Source organism: Aquarana catesbeiana, linkage group LG03 (assembly GCF_042186555.1).
Source record: "Aquarana catesbeiana isolate 2022-GZ linkage group LG03, ASM4218655v1, whole genome shotgun sequence".
NCBI lineage: Eukaryota > Metazoa > Chordata > Amphibia > Anura > Ranidae > Aquarana > Aquarana catesbeiana.
The window spans coordinates 113,103,357-113,127,623 of record NC_133326.1 but is presented as its reverse complement, the minus strand read 5'-3'; the positions used below and the strand labels follow the sequence as shown (position 1 = coordinate 113,127,623).

The 24,267-nt window shown below is 41.3% G+C and overlaps 1 protein-coding gene and 1 pseudogene across 2 annotated transcripts in view; both read right to left on the bottom strand.

Moving 5' to 3' along the window:
* CSK (C-terminal Src kinase) overlaps positions 1-24,267 on the bottom strand; it is a 229,378-nt gene that overhangs the window by 7,129 nt on the left and 197,982 nt on the right. For both annotated transcript variants that reach the window (XM_073619012.1, XM_073619013.1), the window contains 5 exons: positions 23,813-23,912; positions 20,112-20,202; positions 19,770-19,843; positions 17,706-17,901; positions 13,312-13,398 (listed from right to left, as the gene is read on the bottom strand). In XM_073619012.1, the coding sequence (XP_073475113.1) occupies positions 13,312-13,398; positions 17,706-17,901; positions 19,770-19,843; positions 20,112-20,202; positions 23,813-23,912 (548 nt within the window). The remainder of the gene's footprint in view (positions 1-13,311; positions 13,399-17,705; positions 17,902-19,769; positions 19,844-20,111; positions 20,203-23,812; positions 23,913-24,267) is intronic.
* Positions 3,513-3,631, bottom strand: LOC141135889 (5S ribosomal RNA; annotated as a pseudogene).

Here is a 24,267-nt window from a genome sequence, read left to right as displayed (position 1 = left end):
TAGATTTCGATGCTGCTAGTCCTCTTTTAGGACCTTAAGAGCCCATTCACACAGGGGCAACATGACTTCCAGCGCGATTTTGAGAGGCAACTTGGACACGACTTGAGTATGAATCACAGCACGACTTGTGGCAACTTGAAGTCGCCTCCAGGACAGGGAACTTTACAAGTGGCCAATCAGAGCTTATCAGCTGTGTGTGAGAAGGAGGGGGCTGGCTGTTTAGTGGAGTAAATTACTTTCTGTTTCCTTTCTGCTTCCTGTAAAGTTGCCTCAGTAGGAACAGTGATCAGACTTGGAGGCAACTTTCATTGAAATCAATGGGTACAAGTCGGCTTCTAGTCAGATTGAAGTAGTACAGGAACCTTTTCTGAAGTCGGAGCGACTGCAGTACTGTGCATTAAGACGGATCCATTCACTTACATTGATTTTTTTCATGTAGCGCGAGACTAGAGGCGACTAGAGGCAACTTGGGGCAACTTGAAGTCGGATCCAAAGTTGTCCCCGTGTGAATGGGCTCTAAGGCAACAGAGACAAAACACCCGTTTTTCGAATCTGAACAGTCGTTCTTAAACAGATATTGACTGCGCTCACCACATCAAGAGAATGTAGTGACTTTTCTTCCGCAGCCAACTCTGACACCGTCCTTGCAGAAAATATGGCTATCAGCAATACTAGTTTCCTTGTCAAAAAGGATAAAGGGAATATGTCGTATCGGCTCAAAAGGCTGTTTCTGCAATTCTGACAGGACTAAATTCAAATCCCAAGGGTTCAGGGGTTACTTAACCAGAGGTTTTAAGTCGCGTTACCCCCTGAATAAAACTACACACAAAAGAAGAGTGTGAAGCAAGCGGTTGCTTGAAAAAATACCGATAAGGCAGAAACCTGGTCCTTAATAGTACTCAAGACCGTCTTTATTTCTAATCCCATCTGTAGAAAGTCAAGGATTCTCTACCTACGATATATTTCCTGGGGTAGGAAATGTGAATGATTCCGCGCAAAGGAAACTAATTACTACCACTAGGTGGAGTATATGATTGAAAAGAAAAAATAGATATGGCGCAGTTCTGTATCAGTGTTTGAAAAATAAATTAATTGGTGAATATACAAGTGTTGGTGCAATTGCCATGTGGACACTACATAACTTTAGTGTCCTTTTGACCAAAAGAAATAAACATATAATATTAATATATTATCAAACTAATATAAATAAACAAAATAAATGTCTCTGTGCTGGTGTACTAAACCAATAAATCCTCCACAGAAAATTTTCTTTTTCTACAAACTATTAAATGATTTCATTTGTGATTTAAAGTGCTTCTGCGCAAAAAACTTTATGAAAAAAATTGAAAATTTAAAAATATAAAATTAAAAATTACAAATAATACAAATATATGTGCAGTCCCAAATTTTAAATATCCAAAATTTAAATAAGCCTTTGTTGCTGACACAAAGACCGGTGACCGGTAGTGATGCAAAAGCAGGTGCTGAACCCGCCCTGCGCGTTTCGTCACTGACGTCATCTGGAGCGTCACTCCAGATGACGTCAGAGTGACGAAACGTGTAGGGCGGGATCAGCACACGCTTTTGCATCACTTCCGGTCACTGGTCTTTGTGTCAGCAACAAATGCTTTTTTGTCTTTCACTGAATGTGAGTACCCTTTTCATGATTTTAAGTCACTACACACTATTGGAATCCTTTTCTCCTATACCTTATATGACAATTGGGACAAGAGTGGAAACTATTAACACACCGGGGAATATCCAACCTTCAGATTGCTGCACAGTGGCAGATACTGTGAATGCTCCATACCCCAAGAGGGGGGGGGGGGGGGGGAGTTCCGGTGAGTGCAGCCACAATAAGAGCACGGATAAAGCACGCATGCTGTGATCACCTTTGCAAAATGAGCAATATTGTCTTTCACCAGCACAGAATCACCTTAATTTTGGATATTTAAAATTTGGGACTGCACATATATTTGTATTATTTGTAATTTTTAATTTTATATTTTTAAATTTTCAATTTTTTTCATAAAGTTTTTTGCACAGCAGCACTTTAAATCACAAATGGAATCATTTAATAGTTTGTAGAAAAAGAACATTTTCTGTGGAGGATAATATATTAATATTATATGTTTATTTCTTTTGGTCAATAGGACACTGTAAAGTTATGTAGTACACACAGCAATTGCACCAACTCTTGTATATTCACCAATTTATTTTTCAAACACGGATACAGAACGGCGCCATATCTACTTTATTTTCTTTTCATATTTCCTGGGGTACCAACCCCTGGATTCACACCAGGAGACATATGCCTTCCAGACTCTATAATATATGACTCTGGAGGCTGGGTTCCTTGCATTAACCAGAGTAGACTCCACTGAACCTGACAGCCCACGCTTCTCCAAAATGTGGGTCTCAATAGCCAAACCGTTATATTTAGCGTTTGTAAATTAGGATGGGAATACCGGACCTTGCGAGAGAAGGTCTGGCTGTGGGTCCATGGGTCCCCTACCGCCATCTTTATGATCTCTGCATACTAAGATTTCCTGGGCCAAGCTGGGGCCACAAGAATCACCAACTTCCCTTCCTGCTTGATCCTGCGAAGAAGTCGTGGACGCAGGCAGAATAGGAGGGAATGCATAAATCAGTGAGAACGGATTCCATGGGAATAGCAAGGCATTTGTTCCGCATGCTAGTGGATCCTTTGTTCTTGACACAAAGTTATCAATTTCTTTGTTATCCCTTTCATGACTAAGCCTATTTTTGAAATTTGGTGTTTACAAGTTAAAATCCATATTTTTTGCTAGAAAATTACTCAGAACCCCCAAACATTATATATATATTTTTAGCAGAGAATCTAGAGAATAAAATGGAGATTGTTGCAATATTTTATATCACACGGTATTTGTGCAGCGGTGTTTTAAACGCAAATTTTTGGAAAAGGGACACTTCCATGAATTTTAAAAAATCCAAACAGTATAGTTACCCCAATTTTTTTGTATAATGTGAAAGATGATGTTACGCCGAGTAAATAGATACCAAACATGTCACGCTTTATAATTGCACGCACTCGTGGAATGGCGACAAACTATGGTAGCTATGAATTTCCATAGGCGACACTTTAAATTTTATTTACGGTTACCAGGTTAGAGTTACAGAGGAGGTCTATGGCTAGAATTATTGCTCTCGCTCTGACGATCGCGGCGATATCTCACATGTGTGATTTGAACACCGTTTACATATGCGGGCGCGACTTCCGTATGCATTTTCTTCGCTGCGCGAGCTCGCGGGGACGGGGGCGCTTTAATAAAAAAATATTTTTTTAAATTTATTTTATTTATTTTTATACTTATAAATTGTGTTTTAAAAAAAATGTTTTTTTTTTTACTTTTATTGCTGTCACAAGGAATGTAAACGTCGGGTATACCACTTCCCAGGTAACTGAAGGAAGGATTTTTCCCTTTGCAGATTTTTGGTTATTAACCATAAACTGAGACTCCGGCGCACCCAGCCTACAGCACCTGGTATTTCCAGGCGGTCTCCCATCCAGGCATCAACCAGGCCTGACCCTGCTTAGCCTCCAAGATCCGACGGGATCGGGCGCTTTCAGGGTGATGTGGCCGTAGGCTTTGGAGTCAGACACATTGGGAATCTAGAGCTTGAACCCTTTGTTCCAAGCCGATAGGATACTCTTTTGCAGCAGTCTTGAATGAAACTGAGCATAAGGAATGGCCTCGAATGAAGCCACCATCTTTCCCAACAACCTCATGCAAAGCTGAATAGAAGAATTCATCTTGCTTCGACCACCTGAATCAGTTCCTTTTATGGCACTGATCTTTGCCTGGGGCAAGAATACCCTTTTCTTGGTGTATCTATGATCAGACCCAAAATATTTTAGCCTTCTTCATGGTTTTAAAGAAGATTTCTTCTAGGTTGAGAATTCAACCTAGATATTCTATGTAGTTGAATATGGTGACCATACTTTGGTCTAAGCGGGCTACCGACTGGTCTATCAAGAACAGATCGCCTGGGTAAACCACAATCGTTATACCTTGTGCTCTTTAATCTGGCTAGAAGAGGGGCCAGAACCTTTGTAAACACTCAAGGTGCAGTAGCTAGACCGAAAAGCAGAGCTACACACTGAAAATGAAGATTTTCCACCTTGAAAAGTAGATCTTACTAGTGAGCGAGGAAATGGGTACATGGAGGTATGCATCTTTGATGTCGATTGATGCCAGAAGTTCTCCTCCTTGTAGGATGGAGATAACTGATTGGATTGACTCCATGCGAAAAAAGAGTGGTTATATTCAGGAATTGAATTTAGATTTTTGAGATCCAGAATATCCATTCGGTTTTGGAAAAAAAAGGTTTGAACCAAACCCCAACCTCTGCTCTTACATGGGGACCACCATGATCATTTTTTGCCAAAAGATGGTCCAATACTTGAGAGAAAGACCTTTTCTTCTCTGGATCCTCAGGAGAGTTTGATCTGAGAAAATGAGGAGACAGGAACTCTCGGAATTCCAGTTTGTACCTTGGAGCTATTGAGGAAGTCCCCCATCTGTCCCGACACTCTTCCTGCCAAATCCTTGAGAACTGCAGAAGAATTCCCCCTATTCGAGCGAGCAGGGGCGCCGCCTCATAAGGAGGCTTCAGTATTTTGCAGGTTTCCTCCCCAAGACCTCTTTTGTCCCTGCGGTTGACCCTGAGGATTACCTTTTGAACTTGATGGCTGAGGCCGTCGTGACTGGAGTTTTTAAAATACATTTACTCCTTTTCTCAAATGGCAAAGGGGTAATTTTTCCACTAGAATTTCTTTGGATGCATTACCCAAATCATCCCCAAATAGCTACCGCAAAAGGAAGACTAGCCAGGAGCTTCTTGCATGGTGCTTAGTGAAGGGCGCAAGGCCTGAAGAGTAGAATCTCTCATAGCAACCATTGCAAACATAAAGCTGCTAGTAGCTTGCCAGATCCTGAGCCTGCTGAGCAGGATAACCTTGAACACCTGTTTAAACTGGTCTCTCATCGATTAAAAAATTACTGTCAGAGCAGGTTGAGACACTCAATCTGCCAGAGAAAAAAAGTTTGTTTTTTTTGTTTTTTTAACCACTTCAATACCAGGAACTTAGACACCTTCCCGCCCAGGCCAATTTTCAGCTTTCAGCGCTGTCGCAATTTGAAGGACAATTGCGCGGTCATGCAACACTGTACCCAAACAAATTTTTTATCATTTTGTTCCTACAAATAGAGCTTTCTTTTGTTGGTATTTGATCACCTCTGTGGTTTTTATTTTTTGCGTAACAAATAAAAAAAGACCGAAAAATTTGAAAAAAACCTCCCGTTTTTCTTTGTTTGTTTTAAAAAGTTTTGTAAATAAGTACGTTTTCTTCTTCAATGACGGGCACCGATATGGCGGCACTGACTGGGCACCGATATGGCGGCACTGACTGGGCACCGATATGGCGGCACTGACTGGGCACCGATATGGCGGCACCGACTGGGCACCGATGAGGCGGCCCCGACGGGCACCGATGAGGCGGCCCCGACGGGCACCGATGAGGCGGCCCCGACGGGCACCGATGAGGCGGCCCCGACGGGCACCGATGAGGCGGCCCCGACGGGCACTCATAGGCGGCACCGACGGGCACTCATAGGCGGCACCGACGGGCACTCATAGGCGGCACCGACGGGCACTCATAGGCGGCACCGACGGGCACTCATAGGCGGCACCGACGGGCACTCATAGGCGGCACCGACGGGCACTCATAGGCGGCACCGACGGGCACTCATAGGCGGCACCGACGGGCACTCATAGGCGGCACCGATGGGTACTAATGGGTGGGCACTGATAGGCACTGACAAGTGGCACTGATGGGCACTGACAAGTGGCACCGATGGACACTGATGGGTGGCACTGATTACACTGATTGGTGGCACTAATGACACTAATGGGTGGCATTGCTGGGCATCACTTAAATATAATGGTGCCAATCAGTGGGCACTGATTGGGCACAGACTTGGCACATGTGGATGGCCATGGGGTACATACCTGGCAAACCACATGTTGCCTGCATCCCTGGTGGTCCTAGTGGCGTCCCTGGTGGTCCAGTGTGGTCATCTGAGCGGGGGCTGCACAGATAAACAATCAGCGCAGACCCCCCCCCCGTCAGGAGAGCCGCCGATCGGCTCTCCTCTACTCGTGTCTGTCAGACGCTTAATGGCTCTTCCTATTGACATCGTGATCAGCCGTGAGGCTCTTTACCAAGATCGGTGGAGCGGTGTGTCAGACTGACACACTGCTCCACCGATCGCCACGATGCGCGCCCCCACGGGCACGTGGCGGCATGTTATCCTGCTGGACATCATATGACGCCCAGTCAGGATAACTGAACCACCGCCCGGCCGTCAATCTGCTATAGGCCAGGCGGGAAGTGGTTAATAATAGGAATTCCAACTTTTTATCCGATGGATCCCTAAGCATTTGAGCGTTGTCTACTGGACAAGTCAAACTCCTATTCCCAGAGGATATATAGCAGCGTTAATTGTTGGTATACCCCACTTTTAGTGAATTTTCTCCACCATAGGATAAAGTGTGAAAAAACTTTAGGAGGGAAAAAAATGCTTATCTGGGTGATCCCACACAGATACAAAAAACTTTTCCAGAAATAAATGGACAGGAAAGGCATGTACAGCTTGAGGAGGCTTTAGCAAATCCAAACACTCAGTTAAGGGTAAATAAACGTGGAGCGGACCATTCAGCAAGAAATTACATCATCAATCTTACAGATTGTGAAAGCTGATCCACCCGCATTTGACACCTCAGAAGAGGAGTCATTAGCCTCACCACGGTCCCCTGAGGAAATTCATCTTCTCCTGCCCCTAGTTCCTCAGTTTGAGGGTCATGGGTAATGGAAGAAAAGCTGTCACATTTTGTCCCACACTGGAACGTGATTAAAGCCGCTAACTTTTTTTTTTTTTTTTTTTCAATCCTATCATGGCTGAGGAAAAAAAGACCTTTTTAATAACAAACGGGGGCTGCAGTGTTGAAAACAGTTGCAAACATTTCATGGCCCCGATGCTCACTCTGACCAGCTACCCCCTCTCAGGTAAGGATGCCATTGTAGAGATGAGTAGGCTTTCCAGAGCTTGAGGGAGACCCATTTAGCCCTTTTTTGGGGGTGTTTCAACCCCCCTTCTGATCTTAGCCCGATGCACAAAAGCAGAGGTACTATCAGAAGAAATCGCATCCACTGCTTGAGCAATAGTTCAGCCACTGCCGCTGCTATTAATGCTTAGCCTGATGCAAATAGTAAATGTGTCAAATAGGAAATGCCTGTGTCACAAAACCTCTTTCATGCCCCCTCTTAGCTCGTGTTCCCTCCGACACTTGCAGCCAGCACAAATGGATTTTTACAACACACTCACGCGCCGGCGATGGAGGAAGCCAATGCCGCGCTAAGCCCCACCCCCTCCGTTTCATCACGCCCCCTCCTTTCTATAAAAAAAAAAGTTTTCCCGCACGAGCACGGGCCTCCGATCCACGGGGATCGGCTTGTGTGGGAGGGAGGGATGGCGGGGAGGAGACCTGAAAGCTGCCGCCGTGCAAGGGGAGGTGAAAGAAAAAACGCCATCGCCGATCATTCTTTAGCTCTCTCCTAATGTTCAGCCTCATGAAGAGGGGGAGAGTTCAGCCCAGGTGGGGAGGTGTCTGGTGAAGCAAAATCGCCCCCGAACTTACTGGAGGTCTGCCTGCTAGCCAGAGGAAAAAAAGCCTGCTGCTTCTGTGACACAGTGTGATCTCTGAGCAAAGCATGAGAAGGAATGTGCTCCATACAGCCCCTAGTGGTGACTCTTAGGCATGACATTTACTTTTTAAAGGAGACATTTCATAAGAAAATTAAAAAAAAATTCTTAGAAAAACTCCACTTACCTTTCCCGCTGCAGGGTTTTCTGTGGTAAAAACCAACAGACCTAATCTTCACCCCTCACGGTGGGTTCCGTTAAAATGGCTCTATAATACCAAAGTACTGGATCCCGGGGTCCAGCTCTCTAAAAAGAGAAGTGTTACAGGTAAAACAGTGTCCACCTGTGTCATAGGTGGAGACCTTTAGTTCTCCCATATAGAGTGCATGGCTCCCATGGTTCAGAGAAGCAGGGTCTCCCATTCTATGGATAGAGTAAGACCCACTAACCATGGGGTACTTTGTCGCAGTAAGTGGGCTTAAGCACCATATAGCAATATGGTGTGACCAAATCCCCATATTTTTTTATACTGTTTTTTGAAAATGTCTAGGTGTTTTAAATAGCCTTGCAGGAGGTAAATGTCTTTTTTGCATGTGTACGCTGTAATATTTTGTGCAACTAAAATTTCAGCCACATCTGCCAAGAAATTTGTTTGGGATGCAAAGAAAAACCTACAAATAACTTCAGGTGAAATACAGGACTCTCTGAAAACATGTGGTGTGGCTGTTTCAAGATGCACAATAAGGAGGCACTTGAAGAAAGATGGGCTGCATGGTGGAGTTGCCAGAAGAAAGCCATTACTACGCAAATGCCACAAAGTATCCCACTTACAATACGCCAAACAGCACAGAGACAAGCCTCAAACCTTCTGGCACAAAGTAATTTGGAGAGATGAGACCAAAGCTGAGCTTTTTGGCCACAACCATAAACACTACATTTGGAGAGGAGTCAACAAGGCCTATGATGAAAGGTACATCATTCCTACTGTGAAACACGGAGGTGGCCCGCTGATGTTTTGGGGATGTGTGAGCTACAAAGGCACAGGAAATTTGGTCAAAACTGATGGCAAGATGAATGAAGTATGTTATCAAAAAATACTGGAGGAACATTTGCATTCATCAGCTGCGCATGGGTTGTACTTGGACATTCCAACATAACAATGATCCAAAACACAAGGCCAAGTCGACCTGTCATTGGCTACAGCAGAATAAAGTGAAGGTTCTGGAGTGGCCATCTCAGTCTTCTGACCTCAATATCATTGAGCCACTCTGGGGAGATCTCAAACGTGCAGTTAATGCAAGACAGCCCAAGAATTTCCAGGAACTGGAGGCTTTTTACCAAGAGGAATGGGCAGCTTTACCATCTGAGAAGATAAAGAGCCTCATCCACAAATACCACAAAAGACTTCAAGCTGTCATTGATGTTAAAGGGGGCAATACACGGTATTAAGAACTGGGGAATGTAAACTTTTAATCAGGGTCATTTGGGTAGTTTATGTTATCATTATGATTTAAAAAGAGTAAACACAGTTGATTGATAATAAATGGCTTCAGCCAAACACTAACCACGAGTGAAAGAAACGTTTTTGTGTTATCATTCATATTCTCTGAAAAATGGCCAAGAAATCAAATTCTGCCAGGGTATGTAAACTTATGAGCACGTGTGTTTTTTAAGAGAGGTAGATTATATATATATATATAAATATATAAGAAGACAGCGAAGAGTTTATTAAAGAATCTGAAATAAAATAAAAGGAAAAATAAATAAATCTGGTTCAACATAGAAATCTTCTCCATAGGGGTGAAAAAGTCCATCACCTAAGGACACTAGCAAACACCCGAGGACTCTTGGTATTCCGAGTGGGGTCATAGGAGTATGTTTGGGGGCATGCTCAGCAAAGCTTTTGCCAGTTTCCAATCACCTGAAGGTAGCAGTCTATACCCAAGGTACAGGGCATCTGGAAAATATTCACAGCGCTTCACTTTTTCCACATTATGTTACAGCCTTATTGCAAAATAGATTAAATTAATTAATTTCCTCAAAATTCTATAAACAATACCCCATAATGACAATGTGAAAGAAGTTTGTTTGAAATCTTTGCATATTTATTAAAAAAAAAAAAAAAAATCACATGTACATTAGTATTCACAGCCTTTGCTCAATACTTTGTTGAAGCACCTTTGGCATCAATTACAGACTCAAGTCTTTTTGAGTATGATGCTACAAGCTCGGCACACCTATTTCTGGGCAGTTTCTCACATTATTCTATGCAGGACCTCTCCAGCGCCATCAGGTTGGATGGGGAGCGTCAGTGCACAGCCATTTTCAGATTTCTCCAGAGATGTTCAATTGGGTTCAAGTCTGGGCTCTGGCTGGGCCCACTCAAGGCCATTCACAGAGTTGTCCCAAAGCCACTCCTTTATCTTGGTTGTGTGCTTAGGGTCATTTTGGAAGATGAACCTTCGCCCCAGTCTGCAGTCCAGAGCACTCTGGAGCAGATTTTCATCAAGGATGAAAGAAAGAAAAAAGACCCTAAGTGGGTGGAGCCTCGGACGGTAACGTCATCACGCCAGCCTTCTGTGACGGTGGTGAGACGAACGATTTGGGAATAGTGAGAAGCGAATAGAGACACCACAGCTCTACACGAGACTTTACCACTCTTGATGTTACATCGTTTTTGTAAGTGCAAATCTTTCTTTTAATAAATGAGATTGAATTGATATACTGCACTATGGAAGTTTCTATTTTCTATTTCTGAGCATGAATAGAAAGAACGGCTGACTTGGAGAAATAAGTTCTGGGGAGACTTTCATAATTCCCTGTGCTGGGAGAGATTGTTAGCAGCAGTCATGGCTTTTTGGTAAGCAAGCTACCTCACTTTTGGGTGTTGACCTGAACACGCTAATTCGTATTAGGAAGATTGGAGTCACAGCTTCTGTTCTCCTGCAATCCACTTTTTCTCCTGTGGAGGCACACTATTTATGGATTTTCTTGAGGATCACTTTGGGACATTGTTTTAGTTTTCTTTTTTCCTATTTTTTCTTTTTTGGATTTTTTTCTTTCTATGGGCTAATTGTTGGTTTTATTTCATGTACTATTAGAATATCACTAATTGAGTATTTCACGATTATGTTTGTTGCTGTAATTTAGATATACTCTTCTCAAATTTATTATTTAATTTGCAATTCATTTTTTTGGGCTCATTTCAATAATTCCTGCCACTATTTTAGTTCAAATAATTTTTTTAATTTTTAGCGCCGCACCGATTGCATTATTTTTCATCAAGGATGTCACTGCATTCATCTTTCCCTCAATCCTGGCTAGTCTTCCAGTTCCTGCCGCTGAAAAACATCCCCACGGCACAATGCTGCCACCACCATGCTTGACTGTAGGGATGGTATTGGCCAGGTGATGAGCAGTGCCTGGTTTACTCCAGACATGACGCTTGCCATTCAAGCCAAATCTTTGTTTCATCAGAGCAGAGAATTTTGTTTCTCATGGTCTGAGAGTCTTTCAGGTGCCTTTTGGCAAACTCCAGGTGGGCTGTCATGTGCCTTTTAGTGCAGAGTGGATTCTGTCTGGTCACTCTACCATACAGGCTTGATTGGTGGAGTGCTGCAGAGATGGTTGTTCTTCTGGAAGGTTCTCCTCTCTCCACAGAGAAATGCTGGAGCTCTGTGAGTAACCATCGGGTTTTTGGTCACCTTCCTGACCAAGGCCCTTCTCCCCCGATTACTCAGTTTGGCCGGGCTGCCCTCTCTAGTAAGGGTCCTGGTGGGTCCAAACTTCTTCAATTTACAGATGATTGAGGCTACTGTGCTTATTGGGACCTTCAATGCTGCAGAAATTTTTCTGCAGCCCTCCCTAAATCCAATCGATACAATCCTGTCTCGGAGACAATTTCTTGGACTTCATGGCGTGGTTTGTGCTTCGACGTGCACTGTTAAATGTGAGACCTTGTGTGTGCCTTTCCAAGTCATGTCCAATCAACTAAATTTACCACAGGTGGACTCCAATCAAGTAGAAATATCTCAAGTATGATCAGTGGAAACAGGATGCACCTGAGCTCAATTTTGAGTTTCATGGCAAAAGCTGTGAATACTTGTGTAAACAAACTTCTTTCACGTACCCCCATTATGGGGTATGGTTTGTAGAATTTTGAGGAAAATAATGAATTTAATCAATTTTGGAATATGGCTGTAACATAACAAAATGCAGAAAAAGTGAAACGTTGTGAATACTTTCCGGATGCGCTGTATATGAATATTCAGCCTGTGTCCTGTGCTGCACAAGTAACTCCGTGGATGCATTACATGTCATTCGAAATACAAGACGAGCAGTGTTAATAGTTTTTAAAGGGCAAGTTCACCTTTACAGATAAATCTGTAAGGTGAACTTACACAGGACCCCCTCCTGACCTGGACCGCAGCAATCTCCTGTTCTAAGCCCCGGTATGTCCGTGCCAAGAGTCCGGGGCTTAGAAATCTCCTGAGCTGAATGTCCAAAACGCACCTCATCAGGAGGGATGTTTTAAAGCACTGTAATATCTCAGCGCCGTCACATGAGCGGCGCCGACCAATCAGCAGCCGCATAGCCCGTCTTGTCAGCTATGGAGAAAACTCCCCGGAATCCTGATGCGGATATACTGAGATTGTCACGGTCCAGGTCAGCGAGGAGGGGGTCCTTTGTAAGTTCACCTTACAGATTTTTCTGTAAAGGAACTTACACTTTAAGACTTAGAGCTTTAGCTAGTAGCGCTATTCTTTTGCTAAGCAATTGTTTTGATTTTTTTTTTGTATTTTTTGAGCCAGGTTATGCCCAAAGGCATTGTATTGTACTTTGTTTTATACTTTTGGAAAGCAATAAACAGAATTTACCAAAAAAAAGAAGAAAAGTGGAAAAATACCAGCTAAAAAGAGGAGAGTTAATAAGGGCTGGGTGGCATTAATAAGGGGTTAAACAGGAATAGATTGGTTACACTAAATTAATGCAATGATACTTGCAAGTGTTTTGGATGCGTCCCAAAAACATTTACAATTTTTAAGCCATCTCTTATACTAAAAATCCCAAAGTGGTTTAAATAGTTTATCACATCGTTGTTAAAAGGGAGTGTGTAGTCTTTTATATTTTTAGATATACAGTACCTTTATATGCAAAAGAGAACAGCTTGATATAAATAATCTTTGGCTTGATTGATGGTAAAAGTAGAATTTCTGTATCACATTAACTAGCCTCCCCCTCACACTACCTTTACTAACTTACCTGCGTATAAAAAAAAGAAAAAAAAAAAAAAGTGTACGCTTGTATTGTATGTGTAACTTTTCTGTTTATACCCACTAATACTCAGCATTTTCTCTTGGTATGCTTGTGAAAAGCAGTCCCATCGATCCAGTCATCTCCCTGCCTCCCATATCCTCTATCAGTGTATTTAATCAGATTTTACCAAGGAAAGCCACACTAGTGTTTTGTACTGAGCACACATATGGTCATTTTGTACCATAAAGGCAAAATTTTACCCACTTCAACATAACCCTCTAACAGAAGAGGAAAGCATAGTACTTACAATGCGCGGATAAGGAACTCGCCCAAAGGAATAGATTTCCCACAGTAAAATCCCAAAGCTCCATACGTCAGACTTTGTGGAGAAAAGCTGTCAAATAAGATGCAACAGTTAATACGGATAATTCTATGAAGTATTTATATATAAACTCATGTTTTTACCTTTATTATACAAGCTGCTATATTTGTATCTACTAGGATCATTGACCTAAGAAAATGGAACAACTTAAAACTACAGTGATTACTTGTGAATGCTTTTTACTAAAGCCAGCCATACATGGATCGAAATTCAGCCGGTTCAGCAATGTTTGACTGAATTTTAGTCCATTTTTGGGCAGGCTGATTGTACACAAGTCAATCTGTCGATCCAATTGTGTACAACCAGTCTGTCAGGTTTTTGCTGAATGAGCAGTGCTGCTGGCTATAGCGGGAGACACTGATCATTGTATTCTGACAGCGGGGAATACTTCCCATTGTCATAATACAATACCACGGTGGGAGGGTTTGCCCTATCCAGATCAAGGTATTTTCTTTCGTTCAACCTGCTGGTTGAAAAAAAAAAAAGGCATAATGTATGGGCTGCCCAAAAGTACAAAGCACTGTCAGCTACTGTAGGCAACAATGTAAAGTTATGCACGCATCATACATGCTAGGGGGAGTACAACTGGGGGAATCCGTGGTGGAGAAGGATCTGGGGGTTTTGGTAGATCATAAGCTCAATAATAGCATGCAATGCCAAGCTGTGGTTTCCAAAGCGAGCAAAGTCCTTTCTTGTATTAAGAGAGGTATGGACTCTAGAGAGAGAGATATAATTTTGCCCCTCTACAAATCATTAGTAAGACCTCATCTGGAATATGCAGTTCAGTTTTGGGCACCAGTTCTCAAAAAGGATATCGGGGAACTGGAGAAAGTGCAGAGAAGGGCAACCAAACTGATAAGAGGCATGGAGGAGCTCAGCTATGAGGAAAGATTAGAGGAACTGAATTTATTCACTCTTGAGAAGAGGAGAATAAGGGGGGATATGATCAACATGTTCAAATATATAAGGGGTCCATATAGTGATCTTGGTGTTGAGTTATTCTCTTTACGGTCAACCCAGAGGACACGGGGGCACTCTTTACGTCTAGAGGAAAAGAGATTTCATCCCCAAATACGCAAAGGTTTCTTCACAGTAAGAGCTGTGAAAATGTGGAATAGACTCCCGCCAGAGGTGGTTCTGGCCAGCTCAGTAGATTGCTTTAAGAAAGGCCTGGATACTTTCCTAAATGTACAGAATATAACTGGGTACTAACATTTATAGGTAAAGTTGATCCAGGGAAAATCCGATTGCCTCTTGGGGGATCAGGAAGGAATTTTTTCCCTTGCTGTAGCAAATTGGAGCATGCTCTGCTGGGGTTTTTTGCCTTCCTCTGGATCAACTGTGGGTATAGAATAGGGTATATTGGATTGTACGATATTTTTTATTTTTTTTATTTATTTATTGTTTTTAAGGTTGAACTGGATGGACTTGTGTCTTTTTTCAACCTGACTAACTATGTAACTATGTACACCTGCATCCTTCCTTATAGCGGAGTTCCCACTGTTTTTTTTTTTATTAGGATGCATATTTTTTTTTTTTAGAAGGTTTCTTTAGATAACTCATGTTTGTTTGATAAATCCGCGCTCGATTGCCGATTTCGTATAGGAATACAACTTATATGCCTGTTTAATAGCAGTTTCCATAGTGCTTGTGGGCATGTGAAGCCCACAAGCACTATCTTCCGGGCTCTGGTGCAGCTGAGCGACCAGCATGCACCGCCCGTTCTCGCGCATTCGCCGCACACTTTAGACATTGCCATCACAACAGGCGTAGGCAGTGCCTGCCCCCGTTGTGATGGCAACAAAGCCCTCGACGCTGCCCAGTGATTCCTGAGAAATGATGACAAGCATCTCCCAGGAGCACTAGCGAGCACGGATGCCGAGGGAAATTACGTCAGGCACCAGGGAGAGAAAGAGACAGATTATGAGGGACCCCCTAGCAACACTCAGGAAAAGGTGAGTAAGAAAAAAAAAAAAGTTTCCAAATGTTATTAATTGTTTTTAATGCAGCTGATTAATGTAAAAATAATTTTAGGAGTGGAACTCCACTTTAAAGTGTGTTTTTCCGGGAAAATCAAAGTCTTGTTTCTTTTGAATTCTCTACTTTGAAAGAGTAACAAATCTCACAAGAAGTTGAGCTTTATGAAAGAGCGACTTCCTGCAGGACTGGGATTGTCTACATTCTCAGGTTCCCCCCAAAAAGCCCAGTGACATTACCCATGTGTGAGTTGGCCCAAAGCCAGGGTGTGCGATGAGTATTGTTACTTTCCTCTAATAATTTTTTTTATTGAACTCTATATTTCTTACACAAATTTCAATTTTGGTGCAAACCAGATCTCGTACCTTCTCCAACTTAATGACCTACTGATATCTACATAAAAATCCTCTCTGAATATGCATCTCTCAAATATGGCCAAGGCCTGTATGACCATTTTATGGAAATTGGTAAGCCTACCCACCATAACTGAATAGTTTGCTAAAGCAAAGGACACTGGGACAGTGTAGGACACGAGGCTTCCCTCAGTAATACTGAAAAATTTAGATCCTTATGGTCAGCCTGGTGATACTTTGCCATATCCTCAAAGTATTACAAAGGAGGGTTTTGGGACTTTAAATGAGACACGTGATGACAACTGGATAATTGGTAAATCTATCAGGACATATTTTTTCAGTATGTACACATGTCAAAACATATAGCAGTTTGTACATACATAAGTAACAAAACATTTAATCTATATACATACCAATGACACATTGCAATTCATCTATATACATGGATATCATGACACTTTGCAATATATAATATTGTGAGCCAGTGCTGCTCCGTGTTATGAGATCATTAAGAAAAGCAGAAATTACATAGTAAGATCTAACATAAAAAATGCACCCTTCCTTGAAAACATATATGCATCTAAAAAAACTTGATGTATCTCATGGATTCGTTCCACTTCCTCAGGAGCGGATGCATAAATGGTATATATTGGCTCAAAGTCCAAACATGCGGGCCTATCAAGCTGAGGGCTGTAAAGTGTGTGTGTCCCAAGAGCTGTGGTGCTAGAGACCTGCGCACACATTGTTGCCCCAGGAAGATGAGAGTCTCCATACTAGAATCACTAGTAGTGCACAGCAATTGCGTCCAAGGTGTCTTGTGTTATCACATGAGATCATGATCCAAGTTTAGTATGCAGTGAGCACAGGATAAGCAGGTAGCTGTTGTATGAAGAACATGACCTGGAAAGAAAACAGCCTAATATTCGTTTCTGCCACCATTTGCACATGAGGAATGTACATGCAGTTTCAGAGGACAAATAGCTCTGCAAACTTTGTTACTATATGGGACTAATCCCAGTTGCCAGGTTGACTGCAAAAAAGGTCCCTGGCGACCAGCACATCCTGCCCTTAATCTTCTCCACTCAGAACTCCTTGCCTGTCAGGCAACCTGCAGGATCTCGTTCCTTCAGCTTCACATGACTTTTCTGTCACAGGGAACAAAGGGCATAGGATGCCAGGCCCCATTACTTAATGTACAAAGCATGGCAGATCCCCTATTGTGAATACAAGTAGGTCTGAGTGGGAAGTTTACAATGATTATAGTTAGTCCCTTTAAGGCACAGACATAACAGTAATCACACTTACACTCAACAATGGCACTAGAGCAGCAAGGAAATAGTGTGTATATGTCTGCTATGGGAAAAGGACGGTGGGAAGTATATAAAATCACAAAATATGCATAAGAATCAGAACATGCACGGTTTAGGCCCGTCAGATATTACAATTTGACCAGGCTTGCTTTATTTAATTTTTTTATGTGTAGTCTAATTCTGAATCTACATGCGGGCAACCTTAATAGCCTGTAACATATGCAGTCTCTACCTTATGTTTAGTAGTGTTACACAGTGTGCAAGTCTACTAGACAGGGTCATGCCAGGTGAAAACAAACTCTCAGCAGTCTTAAAACATATGAAACACTCCAATGCTCCTGTTGGCCATAAACCATATATTCTAGTTTAGGCTTTAGGTAGCTGGAGTGCAGTTTTATTTAGTTAATAACAAGCAATAGGTACTTTTCTACTCAAACAAACTATGTTCCTTTTATGCCGACATGTGCCTAAAGGCCAGTGAAATTTAGAGACAGATCTACTTCAAATGTGTTTCTAACTGTATTGTTCTATAAAAGACCACATCTTAATATGGGTACACTGTAAGTGCTTTTCAGTTGTTGTAAATTCAATGTATATTATCAATTTAGGTAACCTTGGCACTAGTAACTTGCAAACAGTCACAGTGTTGGAAAGTGTATGAAAAGCAGAGGTAACTTGCCTTCTCCCGCAATGCCTCTGGAGATGTCCACTTCACTGGCAGTTTGCTGGTGTCTTGTACTGCAGAGGCTTCTTTAGTAAGTCCAAAATCGCTGACCTTGGCCAGATTATCTTCCGACACCAACACATTGCGTGCCGCTAAATCTCTATGCACAAAGTTATTGGCTTCTAGATATTCCATTCCTTCGGACACATCTCTAAGAAAGACCAGCGTAAACATGACATATCATAAATTATCTAGCCATAAAGGACTTAAAATGTATCTAAACCTGATGGGGGACATTCATATTTCCTTTTTCATACTGGCTCACAATATCTAAGAACAAATTCTAAATCTGGTCAAGGGGCCATATAAGGACATAAGTATGGCTTTACCTAAACTGACTTAATGCTAAGGCCCCTTTCACACTGGGGCGGTGGGGGCGTCGGCAGTACAACAGCGCTATTTTTCGCGCTGCTGTACCGTCGTTCTTGCAGCTGTATTTGGCCGCTAGCGGTGCGGTTTTAACCCCCGCTGGCGGCCGAAAAAGGGTTAAAATCCCTCGTACAGCGCGGCTATAGCCGCGGTATAGCCGCGCTGTCCCATTGATTTCAATGGGCAGGAGCGGTGAATTCACTGCTCCTTCACCGCTCCAAAAAAGCGGTTTGCAGGACTTTTTTCACCGTCCTGCCTGCGCACCGCTTCAGTGTGAAAGCCCTCGGGCTTTCACACTGAACAAACAGCGGAGGCTGTTTAGGGGCGGTTTGCAGGCGGTATTTTTAGCGCAATACCTGCAAACCGCCCCAGTGTGAAAGGGGTCTAAGGGAATATATGTCATTACAAACTGACCAGGATGGGCTCTCTGTTATTCAGAGATTGTAATTTTCCAAATGCTACTTACTAGTCCCATATATACCACAGCCAAAACTTGTATTAGTCAGTCACGCCTCAGGGCTGCCTAAATGCACGTGCCTGTTTTTCATCATCTGTGCCAGGCCACAATAGAAGTGGGCGGGACTACTTGGCAAAAAGGCATCTATAATTAAGTATTCTTGTACATTTTTTATTTGTATCGGTCATTACTTAATTAAATGTTATATCAAGTGTCTGTTTGATCTCGCTTTGCAAATCTTAAATAAAACACAAAAACTATAATGCAACCATGATAAAACAACCATAGATCAAAAATGTACTATACTGCAGTTTACCTGTTCTCAGATGTTGTGGCTGCATTACTTTTCTTTTTCCAGACTTTGTTTTGCCCCTGCCCCCTCCTCATTTTTTCTTTACTGATGATTCTAATGCCTCATGTACACAGCTGCTGCTAAACGGACGTTTAGGTGCAGTTAGGCATTTTTTAACTGCTCCTGAACTCTCCTCTGTTATCTTATCAGTACCCGTACACAGGGTCGTTTCTAGGCAGTTGAGTTTAGAGGCTTTTTTTGGAATGCAAAAAAATGGGTTCAGAAGCTGAGTTTAGAGGTATTTCAAGCGTCAAACACTTCTAAACGCGTTAACTCGCGTTTAGCCACGTTTCGTTTACAGGCGTTTTTCATTTTTGGCTGTTTTTTTTAAAACTATTCTAAAACACAAATACGGCTAAACGCGGCATGTAAACACAGCAAAATGAACGTTTTAACCGTGGGTTGCTATCTGTCAAGTTAAATTGTTCAGGAGAGGTTGTAAAAACGTCCCGTGTACATGAAGCCTAACAACTCACTCACTGACAACACTCACTTACTGTATTCTATGGAGGAGCTGCATGATTACCCTAGGACAGAAAGTGTGCTAGGACTATAAAACCCCTCTATGAACTTAGAACAATGTAACCAATAATGCAGTTGAGGCAGAGAACACAAAGTTATAAGCTCAAAGGATTTATGGAAGCATCAGCCAGTATTGTTGCACTTATCCAACAGTTATAATAAAATACTACAAAAAGGGAGCAAATAAGAGAAGAACGTTGATAAGAGTTTAAATAAACTTTATTTAGGTATACAACTAGCTAATTTGACAATCATTTCTTCTGTATTACATTATATTGATTTAACTGGTCAACAGCAGAGCGAGTTATGGGATACTTACAAAGAGAACTGCAGTAAACATTCCCCTCCTAACACCGACCTTCCCCGAGACCGTAAATAGTCCACTAAGCTGCCCTGGGAAGCAAAAACACATGTCATATGGCTGCTGGACTGTAATCAACCAAGGTTCTAAAAATGGGAACCTGGGAAAAGCACAGGAAACCACAATAAAGAGCAGCAGAGAATTGTTACAACGCACTCTACTATCTTACACACACGCGTATTACATTTTCACAGTAATATATCACGTTCACCCAATTAGAGAAAAACTTTTTTTAAAAACATCATGACTTTAAGGAGCTCAAAGCTTTGTTAAAAACAAGAACAACACAAAAACAATTACCTTTGCCATGAATTCTGTGACAATATACAGACTGCTCTTGTCTTCAACAATCACTCCCAGCAGTTGAACTAGATTTTTGTGTCGCAATTGCCTAGAAATATAAATTGTATACATTTTTTTAAGTAGGTAAGTAGTGAGTAACCACATAAGGTACCTGCAGGTAAATTATCAATGCAGGCTCAATTTAAAGTCACAGCAAATACTATTGGTGTTTATGTGCCCAGTTCATGCCAAAGCATTGATTGCATTGGTATGCGCTGGAGAAAAGTGTACTTTTTGCATTTTTTTTTTGCAGTGCACAAAAACACATTACAAAATGCATTACGTGTTACATTACAAAGAATTACACAGACATTTAAAAAATTCAAGCACTGCAATGCATTTCAACAAAGCATCACAGTGCACATTTACACTGCACTCCAGAGCACATGTATAATGCGCACAATAACAAACTTTGTAGTGTAAACTAGCTCATAAAGTTCTGTCCCTGTACACAGGTGCTCTGAGAGAGACCCCAAAATAGTCTATAACAAAAATCTAAAGTTAAGTATAGCTGGGCTCTAAGCAAATAAAGGATGTCAAATTTCTAGTCTATTTGGAAGTACTGTATATGGGTTAAAAAAAAAAAAAAAATCTATGAAAAAGGTGGCAAGAGACTGCTAACCTCTGTGCATTGGAGAGCTGACATATGCATATGCCAGGGTCTGAAATTTGAAAGGTAAAGCTTTATTTTAACCACTTGACGACCAAGCTTTTTCTGGCACTCTTTGTTTACACGTTTAAATCTATTTATTTGCTAAAAAAAATATATATATCTATATATATATAGATATATATCTATATATCTATATATATATAGATATATATATATGCAAAAAAATTAATTTTTTTTTAGCAGAGACCCTAGAGAATAAAATGGTGATTGTTACAATTTTTTTTTATGTCACAGTATTTGCGCAGCAGTTTTTCGAAAGCATTTTTTTTTTTTTTTGAAAAAATACATTTTAATTAAAAAAAAAAAAAAAAAAAAACACACAATATATACCTAATTTCTTTGTATTATATGAAAGATGTTATGATGAGTAAATGGACAGCTAACATTTCATGCTTTAAAATTGTGCACGCTCGTGGAATGGCGGCAAACTACCTAAAAATCGCCATAGGTGCAATTACAGTTTACATATGCCTTCTATTCTGCTTGAGAGCACAGCAGAATCGGGGTGTTTTACAATTTTTTTTTCTTACTTTTTTATTTTTACACTGTTACAGTGGCTCATGAGAAAGCCAGCCGCCAGCTGAAAAATAAGAATACCGGTGTTATGGCTGATATCTTCAGCCATAATCCCAGTAAATCACTTTCAAACTGCAAATTATATATATATATATATATATACACACACACATACATGCATACATACACAATGAAGGCATATCTACTCAGTGTGTATATATATTAGTAGAAAACAGGACCCATTGTGGACATTTCTGCTATTATAATACAGGATTTATATAGCACCAACAGTTTGTGCAGCGCTTTAAATAAAGGGAGACAGTACAGTTACAATACAATTCAATACAAGAGGGCCTGCTCCTGAGAGCTTACAATCTAATAAGATGGGGCAAGTGAAATAAAAGATAACTGTAAGGGATGAGCTGATGAGAGAATTCAAAGATTTAGTAGTTAGGTGAAGGTGGAATAGAGTTCCCTGAAGAGATGAGTTTTCAGGGATCCTGGAGAAGCGGACAGAGTATAAGATACTAGGATAGACTGTGGTAGAGAGTTCCAGAGGAGGGAAGAGGCTCCGGAGAAGTCCTGGAGGCAAGCATGGGAGGAGACAAGGGAGCTAGAAAGCAGGGGGTCTAGGAAGGAGCAGAGAGAACGGTTAGGGTGATATATTGTGACGAGATTGGTGATGTAGCTTGAGGCAAATGGCTGTGTATGATGATGTTGTTTGTTTTTTTTTTTTTTTTTTTTGTGGACAATCAAAAGCCAGTGCAAGGTTTGGCAGAGATGAGTAGTGGTTGGTAAGGTGGATGAAACTGGCAGAAGCTTTCATGTTAGACTGAAGGGGGAGATAGCCTGTATAGAGGTAAGCATATGAAGAGGGAGTTGCAATAGTCAAGGCAAGAGATAACAAGGGAATGAATGAGTTGCTTAGTCGTTTCATTGTTTAAAAAGGGGTGTATTTTGGAGATGTTACGGAGGTGAAGTCTACAAGATTTGGACAGGGATTGCTTTGGGGCTGAAAGGACAGGTCAGAGTCCAGAATTACACCATGTACCCTGGCATAAGGGGAGGAACTGACAGCTGCATCTTGACAGGAGATGGGGCACAGGTATGGTGAGATTATGAGCTCAGTTTTAGAAAGACTGAGTTTGAGGAAGAGGCGACACATCCATGCTTGAAACGAGAGGAAACTAAAGGGGTGAGGTAAGGAGTAGAGAGACAGATTTGGGTGTCATCAGCACAGAGATGGTGTTGGAAGCCATGTGAGTTTATCAAGTTACTAAGGGAGGAGGTTTAGATACAAGTGAAGGGGTCTAAGGAAAGAAGCAACAGCAATAGAATGTGGTCAGATACACCCTATGAAACGCCTCCACCCCCATTTATACATAGTAAAAACAGATTTGCCCTTGGGACTTTGAATGAGGCATAACAAACCAAATCATAAATATATAGATTTTTTTGAAAAGTACAATATTCATAAATTAGACAATAGATATCACATTGTCAAGCAGATTTGTGAAGATAAACATGATCCATCCATATCAAAATTTAATATTACAAGAATAAAAACAAGTTAATTCATGATTCGTTGTGGGCATAGGAACGGTGAGGACCCAGGAGAACAAACAGTGGAAGATGTAGTTACCAGCAACTACATCTTGCGCTGTTTGTTCTCCTGGGTCCTCATCGATCCTATGCCCACAGCTTCCGTGCTGACTTCCCTGGTGGTCACCATTGGAATATGATCATGTGCTTTTAATACTTTTTGCAGATTTGCAATTATGGTTCCCAATATTGGTAATCTTTTACAAAACATGAGTACCCCTGTGTTAACTTTGCGGTATTTTATATAAATTATTTCATGTTACAGATAACTCATGTATGCATTAATCCCTGATGAAGTGAACGTTGATTCACGAAACTCGTTGGAACCTAAAGATGCATTTGTTGAACGAATCATGGATTGACGTGTTTTTATTCGTGTAATATTACATTTTGATATGGATAGATCATGTTTATCATCACAAATCTGCTTGACAATATATCTGTTTTTTATGTTAATTTATGAATACTGTACTTTTCAATAAATCTATATATTATTCATTTATGATTTGGTTTGTTACGCCTCATTCAAAATGTCCCAAGGGAAAATATCGTTTTTTACTTTTTTTAGTCTGAGGAAAGAAGTTTGGGGGACCCCTACAGAAAGAGGAAGTGGAAAGGCAGAAACAGAGTTGGTAGGCAACACTGAAGAAACAATATAACAGGTAGGAGGAGAAAAAGAAAAGAGCAAAGTCTTGGAGGCCAAGGGAGTGATGTTTTTGAGGAGGAGTGAGTGGCCAACCACTATCAAAAGGCAAAAGAAAGGTCTAGTAGTACGTGTATGGGGTAGTGGCCATCGGTTTTTGTGGTTAGTAAATCATTAGTTTCTGCTATTAATGTGTTTACCAGTAACTGATGTTAATATACTCACGTCATGACTAAGGCCTCAGCAACAAAAGCTTGTGCAGTTGCATCGTTCTTGATACATTTTACAGCTACCTTTGTTCCCTTGTATTCACCCAACTTGACATCTTGAAGAAAAGAAAACTTGATAAAAATATGTGTAGCATTATCAGTAACCAGGGCTCCCAATTACAAAGCACCAGTCCAGAAAGGAATCCATATAAAAACACACATTACAGATTTACGCATTCAGTAATCCACGTTTGGTAACATTTTTATTGGTTTGCAAATTTTTTCTACTGAAACAGGACCTGACAACAGGAAGTCTGGAGAACACACCTTTTAATCTGGGCTTGGTCTGACAACTGGTCATTAAAAAGTGGAAGCATATTTGGTGATGTTACAGTATAAGAATAAATGCATAGAATTTCCATATGGAAAAGAGCAGTTGGCTTACTTATGCCAGAAACTACACTGGGGAAC